Source organism: Chrysochloris asiatica, unplaced genomic scaffold (genome assembly GCF_000296735.1).
Source record: "Chrysochloris asiatica unplaced genomic scaffold, ChrAsi1.0 scaffold00162, whole genome shotgun sequence".
In the NCBI taxonomy this organism is placed as follows: domain Eukaryota; kingdom Metazoa; phylum Chordata; class Mammalia; order Afrosoricida; family Chrysochloridae; genus Chrysochloris; species Chrysochloris asiatica.
In genome coordinates this window covers 6043391-6055755 of record NW_006408680.1, presented here as the reverse complement: position 1 = coordinate 6055755, position 12365 = coordinate 6043391, and the positions used below count along the sequence as shown (strand labels likewise).

The window sequence follows — 12365 nt, the reverse complement described above, 5'->3', positions numbered from 1 at the left end:
TCAGAGGAATGCAGAAGGCTTGACCTGTCAAAGAAGGTTCCTTCCAACATTCTCATCCTTTGTTTTACTTCCCCTTCCATCTCTCATCTCAGAGTGGACTATACCACTTGTCATGGAGTGGACTCCTGGCACCCACGTGTGTGTCAGAGGAGACCTGTGCCCACAGGGTTCTCAGTGACAAAGTTTTCATAAGTTGATTCCACTCACGGTGCCCCCATGTGTGTCAGAGTAGACCTGTGCCCACAGGGTTCTCAGTGGATGGTTTTCCTTAAGTAGATCCCACTCGTAGTGCCCCGTGTGTGTCAGAGTAGAACTGTCTCCACAGGGTTCTCAGTGACAAAGTTTTCATAAGTAGATCCCATTCCCGGTGCCCCGTGTGTGTCAGAGTAGACCTGTGCCCACAGGGTTCTCAGTGGATGGTTTTTTTTTCAGAAATAAATCACCAGGACTTTCTTCCCAGGTTCCCCTGGGTAAACCTGGACCTCTAACTTTTCTGTTATCAGCTGAGCATGTTCACTGTTTGAACCATGTGTGGAATTTCAATTCATCGTACGAAATCAGATTTCGCTTTTCCTCCCTACTATCTCCCCGGGGTCACTGTTACCAGCCCCTGTAATAAAACATTTGGGAGTATGTTTAGCACTGTGTTTTGTATTAGTGCATTCCTTCACTCTTGTCTTATAGAGAAGTAGACTTCTGGTGTGTGATACTGTGCATCAGCACTGGACTGCAAACCACAAGGTCAGCAGTTCAAACCCACCAGCTGCTCCTAGACAGGGTCACTATGAGTTGGAACTTATTCAAAGGCACTTAACAACAACAACAATTATAGAGTGTGAGTCCTGGCATGGTGCTGTGGGTTAATGTGCTGGACTGCAAAGTCAGTTTGAACCACAAAGTCAATGGTTCAAGCTTACCAGCTATTCCTTGGAAAGCCTATACAGGGTCGCTATTGGTCGGCCCTGACTTGACGGTATATAACAACGACATTATAGAGGGCATTTCATTTTATCTGTTACTAACCTGTGAAATTTTACATGAGGCCCAAATCACCTTAATTTGAAGAACATACTGGAAACCTTCAGCCTTCAGCATCAGATGTTGCTATTAAGTGTTGTCAAGTCAGTTCTGACTCATAGTGACTTTGTATAGGGTTTCCAAGGTGTGTCTGGTGAGCTTGAACCACCGACCTTGTGGTGCCCAATTAGACAATGACTCATGTTTGGCTCTTACCTTTATTCTGCCTGGAATTTGCTTTCAGGGGCCTTCTTCGTCTCATGTGGAAACAGGAAGGGCTATTGTGAATCATTCTTGAATTCTGAGTCTCCCCGGCTCATCTCTGACTCTCCGCTCTCTTGGCTCTGAAATTGGTTAATACACCGAACTGCAAAGCTGCTTTGAACTGCAAGGTCGGAGGTTCAAACTCACCAGATGCTCCTCAGAAACCCTACTCAGAGTCACAATGGGTCGGAACTGACTCAATGATAGTTAACAACAACAACAACAACAAGCTAAGGACCTGGGCTTCTTCGTGACTTTATAAGGGTGAAGAAGAGACAGGAGCACATGGTTTCAGGAAGTAGGAACCATTTTCTTAGACACAGTTTCAAAGATGAAAACTTTCATGATGAAGAGAAAGCTTGTCTTGAGTTACATTGAACTGATCAGACCTTAACACAACGGAACTGCAGACGCAGAGGGGAAAGGCTGGTTTTTCACATGTGTACATGTTTTACCCCAAGGTATTAACAGAATGGGAAGGGAGAGCGAGAAGAAAGAAAAGAGGGAATTTTCCGGGTGCCACTGTATCCACATCATGTTTCCGAGCGACTTCCAGTCTCTGGTGGTATCAAGGGTTAAGTGCTCCCTTGGCTGCCAACAGAAAGGCTGGAACTTCTAGTCCACACAAAGATGCCTTGGAAAAAACGCCTGCAGGTCTTCCAAGAAATCAAAGAAAACCCCTTGGAGCAGTTTTCATGAGTCAGGGTCCCCCAGGGCCATCTCCTTTATAAACTGGGACACAGCCTGGAAGTGAAGTCCCTCAGTTTGCTCAGGCCTAGGGCGTCTTCCTCTTGGGGATGGGGGCGTGAGACCTCCCGATGACCCCTTCCCTCTGTGGCAGAGTCATCTCTCTTGGAAGCATGGCTTCCCATGCTCTTGGGCTCTGGTCGTTTTGAAGGTGCAAGGAAAGCAGGCCAAGGACAGGGGGAGCGTGTGTGTGAGTGTGAGTGTGAGTGCAATCGTGCCCGCGTGTGATGTGCACAAATGTGTACCTGTGTGAAGATGTGCGCGAGTGTGCCCGCAAGTTTGACCGCGTGTGGTGTGCACAAATGTGCACGTGTGTGAAGGTGTGAGCGTGTGTGCCCGCGTGAAGTGTGCGCGAGTGTGTATGCGTGAGTGTGCGCGAGTTTGCCCTCGTGTGGTGTGCACAAATGTGCACGTGTGTAAAGGTGTGCGCGTGTGTGTCCGCGTGAGGTGCGCGCGAGTGTGCCCGTTTGTGGTGTGCAGAAATGTGCACGTGTGTGAATGTGGGCGCGAGTGTGCCCGCGTGTGGTGTGCGCACTCGTGTGCGTGCACGTGTGCGCGCGCGCACTTACCCTCCCGTGCCGGGGAGGGGAGGGAGGTGGGAGGTGGGGACAGACCCGCAGTGCACCGCCTCTCCCTCCCGCCTCCCTCCTCCCTGCCGTGGTTGCTATGCGGTTTCTATGGCAGCAGCATCCTCAGACCCAACTTTCACCCATTGTTTAGAGCCAATTAAGGTAAAATAGTTTGGGGGGGAGCACAATCTAAGGGGAGGAGCACGCCGAGACTGGCGTCCACTCCCCAAGTCGCCTGGCAGCCGCTGGCGCTGCAGTGACAGTTCGTCCCTCCCTCCCTCGGAGCCCGAGCGGGAAGCACAGGCGCCGTCTGCGGAGCTGGGGACCAGCAGGGCAGGCACCCACCCAGCAGCCATATTGAGGACCCCTGCGCCCTGCACCGGACCCCCTGGTTTAGTCTCCCACACCCGGTTTCCTTGGGACCTTCCGTCTGCTCAGCGCTCTGCCCTGCTACCAGTCTCTATTTCTTAAGGTCTCTTGACCAGAGGAAAGGGAAAAGTTTTCCAGCAATGCCAATCGCACAGCTGCCTGAACTATGGAAGAAGATAGAGGTGGAGCCCATGGACATTGAGGTGAGCGGAAAGGGAGCCTTTGAACTCAGCAGCCAAGAGACTGTTTGTTTTGTATGGCGAATGTGTGTTTGCTGAGAGACTGTGAGGTGAGACTTGGGAATCGATATGTGGTCCTGTGTCGTGGGTGTGCACGCAGACGGAGGTTTGCTGTATGGCATCGTTTCCGCGTCGATGGCATATACATAGTGTGTGGCATCAACACATACGTGAGAAGGAACAGAACTGAAGAACACAATTGTTGCGTGTAAGCCCCGGGATGCTTGTTAAACATTAGCCTGTTTCCAAACCAGTGGACAACCCTTTAATTTCTCTCTGTTTTACACAGTGACAGATGAAACCAGAGGCAAAGTAAATGATGAGCTCTTTTTAGGGATCAGAAAGCAGAAAACTAACGCGTTCTTGAAAGGGTGTGTTGCCCAAAACGGGAATGAAGGATCAGGGAAACGATAATGAACTGCAAGTGTGAATCAATAGCCCATCCTCAGGGCTGGCAGAAGTGTAGGAGACATTGCCAATCTTGTTTAAATATGCTTCCCTAGTGGTTACCAATTGGACTGCCAACCTCAGGGTCAGCAGTTTGAAACTACCAGTTGTTCCGCAGGAGAAAGATGAGGCTTTCTGCTCTAATAAAGATTTACAGCCTCAGAAACCCTGTACAGGGTCGCTATGAGTCAGAACCGACTCCACGGCACATAACAACAACAACAGGATCATAAGAAAGGCTCTCTGGTAGTGTAGTAGGTTGTTGTGAAGTGCCGTTGAGTCGGTTCTGACCCATAGCGACCCTGTATAGAGTTTCCAAGGAGCAGCTGGTGAGCTTGAACGACCGACCTTGAAGTTCAAACAACTTTGCAGTCTGATGCATTAGCCCACAGCTCCACTCCAGGACTCCAGTGTAGTGACTACTGGGTTACAAATTGGACTGCTAGTTGCAAGGCCCACAGTTCAAATCTGCCAGCCTCTCCTTGGGAGAAAGAGAAAGCTTTCTGATCCTGTAAAGATTTACAGCCTCAGAAGCCCTGTGAGTCAGAACCAACTCCATGGCACATAACCAGAGCCCGGATCATGCGAAGCTGGATAGTGAATAAGGAAGACCATAGAAGAATTGATGCCTTTTGAGTTATGGTGTTGGAGGAGAATATTGAAAGTGCCATGGGCTGCCAAAAGAACAAACAGATCTGCGTTGGAAGAAGTGCAGCCAGAGTGCTCCTTAGAGGCCAGGATGGCCAAACTTAGTCTCTCATACTTCAGACATATTGTCAGGAGGAATCAGTTGTTGAAAAAGGATATCATGTTTGGTAAGGTGGAGGGTCAGAGAAGGAGAGGAAGACCCCCAACGAGATGGATTAGCAAAGTGGCAGCATCAATGGGATCAATTGTGGCAATAATAGTGAGGTTGGCCCAGGACCGGGCAGTGTTTCATTCTGTGTGCATAGGGTCACAGTGATTGGTACTGACTCGATGACACCTAACAACAACAACAAGGGTCATAAGAATCTCTATCCCATGGACTTAGATTTACTTAATTCATACTATAAATAGTCACATGCATTTTTCTAGAAGAAAAAGTTCCCTGAAGTTGTTGTTGTTGTTGTTGTTGTTGTTAAGTTGGTTCCCACTCAGAGCCACCTTGTACTGATTTCCGAGGCTGATTAAATCTCTGTAGGAGCAGAAAGCCTCATCTTTCTTCCACGGCGTAGCTGGTGGTCTCGAATCACTGACCTTGTGGTTCACAGTCTAGTGCCTATCCTAAGCTTTGATGAATTCTTTGACATCCTCCTGCTCTGTTCATCACCTTACACTTAAACATTCCTCTTTCATGAAGTAGCTAAATCTTCACTAAGTCCAAGCTTTCACTTTTGCCTCATTTCCTGCAGGAAGCGTTGTATCGACACATTCCATCCATTCTGGTTAACATTTAATTTCTGCTTCTACACGGAGGCAGCTGCATAGCATTGCTGTAAACCACATGAATGATTTTGCTTTAGAAGAGGATTTACTGAATATTTTATGTCCAGTATTTCTATCAGAAGTCAAGCTAACTTCATAATGTCTGAAATAATGTGTTGTGAACAACTGAATGTGTTAACTCCACCACGGATTCCTGAGCAAAACTATTATTGGTGTTGTATGCTGTTGACTTGGTTCTGACTCGTGGTGGCTATGTGCTGTGGAGTCAGATCTGATTCATAGTGACCCTGCATAGGGTTTCTGAGGCTGTAAATCTTTACGGGAGCAGAAAGCCTCATTTCTGTCCTGCAGAGCAGCTGGTAGTTTTGAACTGCTGATCTTGAGGTTAGCAGTTCAACTCATAACCACTATACTACCAGAGCTCCTTCCTGAGCAAAACAAGAGGGAGTGAATTTGGCTTCCAGACTCTAAATTAAATGTCATTAAACCCTTGTATTCATAGCAAGCATGCTTTTCTGACCAAGAAATCCATGCGATTTTAGTGCTCATAGATTTACCTGAATGATTATGGGATTTCCGGGCATCAGACAGGCGTCCTCCTGGGTTCTGGTCTTACTCTGTGACTCACGTTATGAGTTGCTTTTCTTACTGAACGTTTTCTTATCTGTGATCTGAGGGAACAGAAGTAAATAGAGGCTTCCAGATTCTGGGGACTCCTGGCTGGCCTTTTTCAAATCAGTCTACACCTGAGATCACAGAGAGAGCATTTGTGTCTTACAGGTTGTTTTGAGGCATTTTGGGTGGTTTTCTCTATCCACAAATAAGGTGTGTTGAGAAGGAAACATGTATGAGTTAAAAATTGGGGCCTCAATAAAAGCCCTGACTAACCCAGCACCCTAAAGCAGCACCCAGTACTGTAGGGACTGTGATCAAGGCTGGTCTCAAACCCTGGATGAGGGAAAGTCTCCTCTTTGCTCTCAGTGGGAGTCCTGTGAGCAGGGAAGGGAGGAGGGGACAAGGGTGAGGGAGGACAGCAGGTACACCAGCCCTGTTTTTTTAAAGGAGCAGGCCTGATTTCTCTCTCTGGGCTGTCATGCTCCTTAGAGAGAGGGGAATCCCCTGCTTCTCAACAATGCAAAGAAATCCCGAGCCCCTGGGGACTCACAGACAGGTGGTCTGACAGCGGCTGTCTTGGGACTACTGGGTTGGCATGGGACCCACGTGTTCACATCATGTGCTGGCTGCTCTGCAGGTTCAAGTCCACGGGATTCTTCTGATCCCTCTGGGCTCTCGGGGCCCTGCGTGAGGCTCAGGTAGGGTTACTTGCCCCAAGTTGTGGAAGGAATCAGCAAAGACTCAGGCTCTGACCTTACCCAGCAGAAATCCCATGCTTGCTCCTTCTGGGCTGGGGTCTTTGGTGCCTGTGATTGAACCCACCCCAGGCAGTAGCCTGCATGCATCCCACCCAAATAGAGCGTCTGTTCTATTACTATCTTGACTTCTTGTCTCGCCGCCATGCTAACCAACCAGGGGGCTCTAGAAATCACCTTGCAAATCGAGGAGAAATGGTCCTGACTCCTGATTAATCCACCCACTTACAACTTTGGTGTAAGCAGTGACTGCCTTATTTGGTCCCTGTTTTCTACAGAACCGGGGGTGGGGGGGCAGTGGTGGCTAGGTGGTAGAGCTCTCACCTTCCATGTGGGAGAAATGAGTTCGATTCCCAGCCATGCACATCATGTGGCTGAACATGTTCAAAGAGCTTCCAAACTAAGATTACAGAGAAAGTCCTGGTGATCTACTGCTGAAAATCACAGTCCATCACAGGGAAGGTGGGCGCAGGTCCTGGCAGGGCTCTGTTCTCATGTGCACAGGGTCGCCACGAGTCAGGGGCTGACTGGGGGTGGGGGGGCGCTGTAGAATAGCTCTAGACTGCTAACCACGAGGTCGGTGTTTCAAATCCACCAGCCCCTCCATGGAAGCCCTATACAGCGTCGCTATGAGTCAGAACCGATTCAAAAGCACTCAACAACAACAACAACACATAAAGGACCTGTCTCTGCCACAAAGTATCACATTGCTTCAACAAATTCAAGTGCAAAGAGATCTTGCTATATTTTCCCTGTCCCACCTCTGCTGGGAGATTGAGTTATATGGCATTAGTGGGCTGTGTATCAGGATGCTAGCTGTGAGATCAGCAGTTCAAACCCACCAGTACTCTGCTTTCAGCTCTTGTGAAGGTTTACAACCTTGGAAATCCTACTCAGGGTCGCTATGAGTCAGAAGTGACATGATAGCACAAACAACAGTGCCCCTCCCAGTGCTGACTATTTGCTTTGTCCTTCATGTTGCTGACTTGGGTGGTGCACTGTCCAGAGACACTGGGATGTAACTGATGTATGTCTTTGTTACCAGACCATCGAGGAGGACCTAAACCTGGACACAGAGTCCATCACAGAAGATACCACGGAAGACGTAACTATATGTTTTCTTACTGCTTGGTTATTTGGGGAGGGTTAAGCTTGGGAGAAGGGAGGAGGGGGCATATGAGTCTGTAGCCTGTGAGAGGTATAGCCATCCCATAGGGCATACATACACCTAGACATTGTTATGTATTATAATCAATAACTTCCTGTAACATTAAGACTTGGAACATAGCAACAGAAACTACACACAAAGGTAAAATTCATAGTCTTCTGGTTTGCTGTTTCACAGGGCACTCAGGGGAAAATGTGGTGTTAACAATAAATGTAAGACTAGCCAGCTGGACCAAGGAGCTCTGGTAGCGTAGTGGTTACAAATCGGGCTGCTAACCTCAGGGTCAGCAGTTCAAAACTACCAGCTGTTCCATGGGAGAACGATGAGGCTTTCTGCTCCCGTAAAAGATTTACAGCCTGGGAAATCCTGTACAGGGTCGCTATGAGTCGGGACCGACTCCACGGCATAACAACAACAACAACCAGCCGGACTAGAGATGAAGTGTCAAATGTTCAGTGATAAGTGTGGCTAAACTAGACCAGGGGACTCCATTTGTAAGACGTAGCCTTTCCCATAGAAATGAGAGGCCACCCACATGCCAGGTGGTGAGAGCTTGAACAGAGGTGTCCACAGGCCAGCTAGCAGAGGAGCTGGGGGGAGCTGGAGCAAAAGCGGAGATGGAATTTTTCCAAAGGAATCATACCACTGGCGGAAATGCAATGGAAAAGAAGAACTTACTAGGTCCCGTCCTGTTTTCACGTTATGCTTTAGGATGTCCCCAAACCTATGACGTAGACTTCTGTAAACAGTGGTTTCACAGGGAGATTGGATGACAACAAAGTCATCAGTGAGGAAGGCATTGGATACGAGAGTGGAATTGATGCTGTAGTGAAAGAAATGTACCCGAGGAGCAGTATTTCTGTCACTTAGAAAGGAAATTCTCTCTAAGCACATGTTGCTACGTTCTTTCAGCCAGTTTGACTCATAACAACCCTACATAAAACAGAAGGACACACTGGCTGGTCCTGCAACCTCCTCACAACTGTTGCTATGTCTGGACCCTCTGTTGTGACCACCTATCAATCCATCTCACCAAGCACCTGGCACTTTTTTGCTGACCCTCTATTTTACTGAGTGTGATGTCCTCCTTCCTAATGGAAAGTTGACAAGGCAATCAACAAGACTTATTTTTATCAAGTTCAGTTTCTCAGCCGTGTACCACTTGGAGCCATAAAAGTTGTCCGCTTTGCAAGTCTGTTGGCTTTCAACAATAGCTGGCTGACAGAGCTGCTCAGCGAGCATCCCTGGTTTCCAGAGTGAACTGCTCAGATGTGGAGAACTGCACACCGTACTCGCATCTTGGCCGGGGCACATGTTTTAAAGCAGGTGTCACCCGATCCTGTCGTAAGGAGGCATCCTGAGGTTGGTCATAAGCGGCAGAACGAGTGCTGCCAAAGCCCTGCGCTTGGCTGCTGGCCTGGGGGTCTGGGGCCTGGACTCTGTCTAGCTCTACAACCATCCTGCTGGCCTCTGGATGGACCACTTGTCCTGTTCATGTGTCCTTGTGTTTCCCTGGGAGCAGTTCCACAGAGGTCAAAGGGCGAAGAGATATGTGTACCTGTGTCCTCCCAGGAACGATGGATGTTCAAGTCAATACCTTGTTATTAGTTTATGTCCAGTTGGCACTGACTCATAGTGACCGTATGTATAGTGGTCCTCGATCATCTTCATGACTGTTGGCTTGTTTGAGTCCATTGATTTAGACACTGGGTATTTTGAGAGCCTTCCAGTCTAGGGGGCTCATCTTCCAGCACTTTGGGGACAGCATTCTGTTGCAGCCCACAGGTTTTTCATTGATACTTTTCAGAACTAGGTCAGCAGGTTTTCCGGCCTTGTCTGTCTTAGTCTGAAAGCCTCAGTAAAACCTGTCCACCATGGGCAACCTATAGGTATTTGGTATCCCATTGTATGTCTTCCTGTATCCCAGCAACACACAGAACAGCACACCACAACACACTGGCCTCCGGTGGGTGGACCTTGTAAACTGTAGTGGATAAAGAAGGACCATCATCTGTGGAAATTTGTAAGGTCACAGGTTAGGATCTCAGACAAAGCAGGGCACTGGCTAGCAATTTGAATGCCCCTTTGATAGTTGTTTTTTTGTTTTTTTTAATGAAACATCAAAGAATAATGTTTATTATAAATATATAGAACTCTACATAAAAAAAATTTTATGAAGGGACATCAAAGACTATGTAAATAAGGTGAATACAATGCCTCGTTTCTGAATGGGAAGCTGAACTATTGAGTATATACCAATTATTTCTGAATCTAATAAAATATATTTCATATCATTAAAACCAAATCCCATTGAGATTCACTTGGGAGTTCAGGGTGAGATAATATTGACACAATGAATCCAACATTTTTTTGAAAGAACAGATAGGTGAAATTACTCACCTCTCTCTATTTTTTCTAAATCTACAGCTAGAAACAAAAGCTACAAGGACTAACGTACGTGCCCGTGTATTTCAAAGGTATTGTTGTTGGTGGCTGTATTGCTGGGCGCCTTCATGTGCTGTATATCTCTATCACCTTCTCCCCGATTACTAATAGACAGAATAGCTGCCGATGAAAATAAAGTTAAGGTAGTGCCTCGGGGACGATGACTGTAAAGAAACCCAGAATGTTCTCTTAGTGCGGTAAAGGAACCAGTCAATCTAGAATACTCTGTTAATCTAGAAAATAAAGTTAAGGTAGTGCCTCGGGGACGATGACTGCACTGTGAAGAAACCCAGAATGTTCTCTTAGTGGGGTAAAGGAGCCAGTCAATCTAGAATACTCTGAATGTGGGCAATAAATAATGTCCACTGCCTGCAGGGGACTTGCCACTTTTATTATCTCCTTTACCTTTTACTGAAGTCCTGGTGTGATGCTGTTGGGTAAACACTAGACTGTTAAACACCAGGCTGGTGGTTCAAACTCAGGAAATGCTATACGGGGCCGCCATGAGTCAGAAGCGACTCGATGCCACACAATAATAATAGCCTTGTATTGCCTTCATCTGTCTGCTCTTTTTATTTTTAATGTTTTATTGTGAATTATGTGATAGTTTACATGGGAGACGTTGGTAGGTGTTTCTGGGAACTTTGACTTACAGGGAACCTTCAGTACACACATGAGAGTAAGCCCAAAAGTGTTGCTCTTGGAGTTCCAGTTGGTACATACACAGGTTTACTCCAAACAAAGCATGTTTAAACATGTCTCTGTGGTCAGTGGGTGACTGCACACAAGTTCTGTCACTCAGACACCTGTCTTAGTCACATTGTTGTTGTTGTTGTTGTTGTTATGTGCCGTGGAGTTGGTTCCAACTCATAGCGACCCTATACTGGGTTTCCAAGGCTGTAAATCTTTACGGGAGCAGAAAACCTCATCTTTCTCCCGCGGAACAGTTGGTAGTTTTGAACTGCTGACCATGAGATTAGCAGCCCGATTCGTAACCACTACACTACCAGAGCTCCTTTTAGTCTCATTAAGGGGTCTTCAAAAAAGGTCCAATCAGAACAGTGGTTCCCGAGGGGATCTGCTGGGCCAGATAAGTGCAAAGCAAAGTCCGCTCAGAAAGATGTGGTGCCTATTTATTGGGACCTCCAAGGAGTCATCTTAATAGATCTTCTTGAAGGCCATGAGAAAGTTACAGGGACTTATTATAAAGACATTTTATAAAAATTGAAAACTACATTGTTAAAAAAGAAGCCAGGAAATTGCATCAAGGAATTTTTTTCTCTCTCAATGAGCCAGCTCATTCTTCCAGGATAGCAAGGGGTGTCCTATGAGAATTGTGTTGGGAAACTTTACCTCATCCACCCTACAGCCCAAATCTTGCAGTTGAGTTTGTACCATAAGATTCCATGTTCTGATTATTAATGGATGTGTGCATTTATAGCTTCTCATTTTGAGTCTTACTCTAGCAGCAAATTAAGTCCCCCTCAAACTTTGATCCATTCAGTTCATGAAGGTCAGCTCTACTTTGCAGTGGCAGCTCTTCCCCAGTCGTATTTTGAGTGCCATCCAACCTGAGGGGTTCATCTTCTGGCACTATCTCTGACAATGCTTCACTGCTATCCCTAAGGTTTTCAGGGGCTGATGCCTTAGAAGTAGTCTGCTTATTTCTTCATCCTAGTCTGTCTGTCTTAGTCTGGAAGCTCTGCTGAAACCTGCCCACCACAAGTGACCCTGCTGTATTTGACAAACCAGCAGAAAAACTCCCATCATCACAGTGACACACAAGACACCAGACTGATGGACAAGTGGGGCATTTGCTGTTAAAGGGGGTGCTTTTCATTATAAACTCAGGTGGTGATTTACAATGTCGTCTACAATTGATGGAGTAGGGGGTCTTGCATTGGGCTATTGAAGGAAAGGTGGACAGTACAACCCCACCAGCTGCTCCCCAAGAGAAAGATGCGCCAGACTTCTCCCATAAAGATTCACAGTCTCAGAGACCCCATGGGGCAGTTTGTTCTAGTCTACAAATGAAGAAGTTTAGGGTCAGATAACTGAGAGACAATAATGGCTGTCTGGTCTTTTATCAAACTGAATGTGGGTGATGACAGAAAATGATCTTATTTTAAAATAAAAATTATTCAAATCAGTAACAGTCTCGTTCTGTTGCTCTTGGAGTTAGCTGGACTTGATGGATCTGTGGACTGAGCATTACAGGACCAAGTGATCGCCATATTGGTAACACGCCCCTTACTCTATCCAACCTTGTTCCTTTCATGGGTGTGACTTTATACTTGGAGCA

General features: G+C 46.8%; 1 protein-coding gene across 2 annotated transcripts in view; it reads left to right on the top strand.

The window, feature by feature from the left end:
• The first annotated feature begins 3106 nt into the window (after positions 1–3106).
• Positions 3107–12365, top strand: part of RPS6KA2 (ribosomal protein S6 kinase, 90kDa, polypeptide 2) — a 331396-nt gene continuing 322137 nt past the window's right edge. For both annotated transcript variants that reach the window (XM_006871180.1, XM_006871178.1), the window contains exons 1-2: positions 3107–3169; positions 7496–7555. In XM_006871180.1, the coding sequence (XP_006871242.1) occupies positions 3107–3169; positions 7496–7555 (123 nt within the window). The remainder of the gene's footprint in view (positions 3170–7495; positions 7556–12365) is intronic.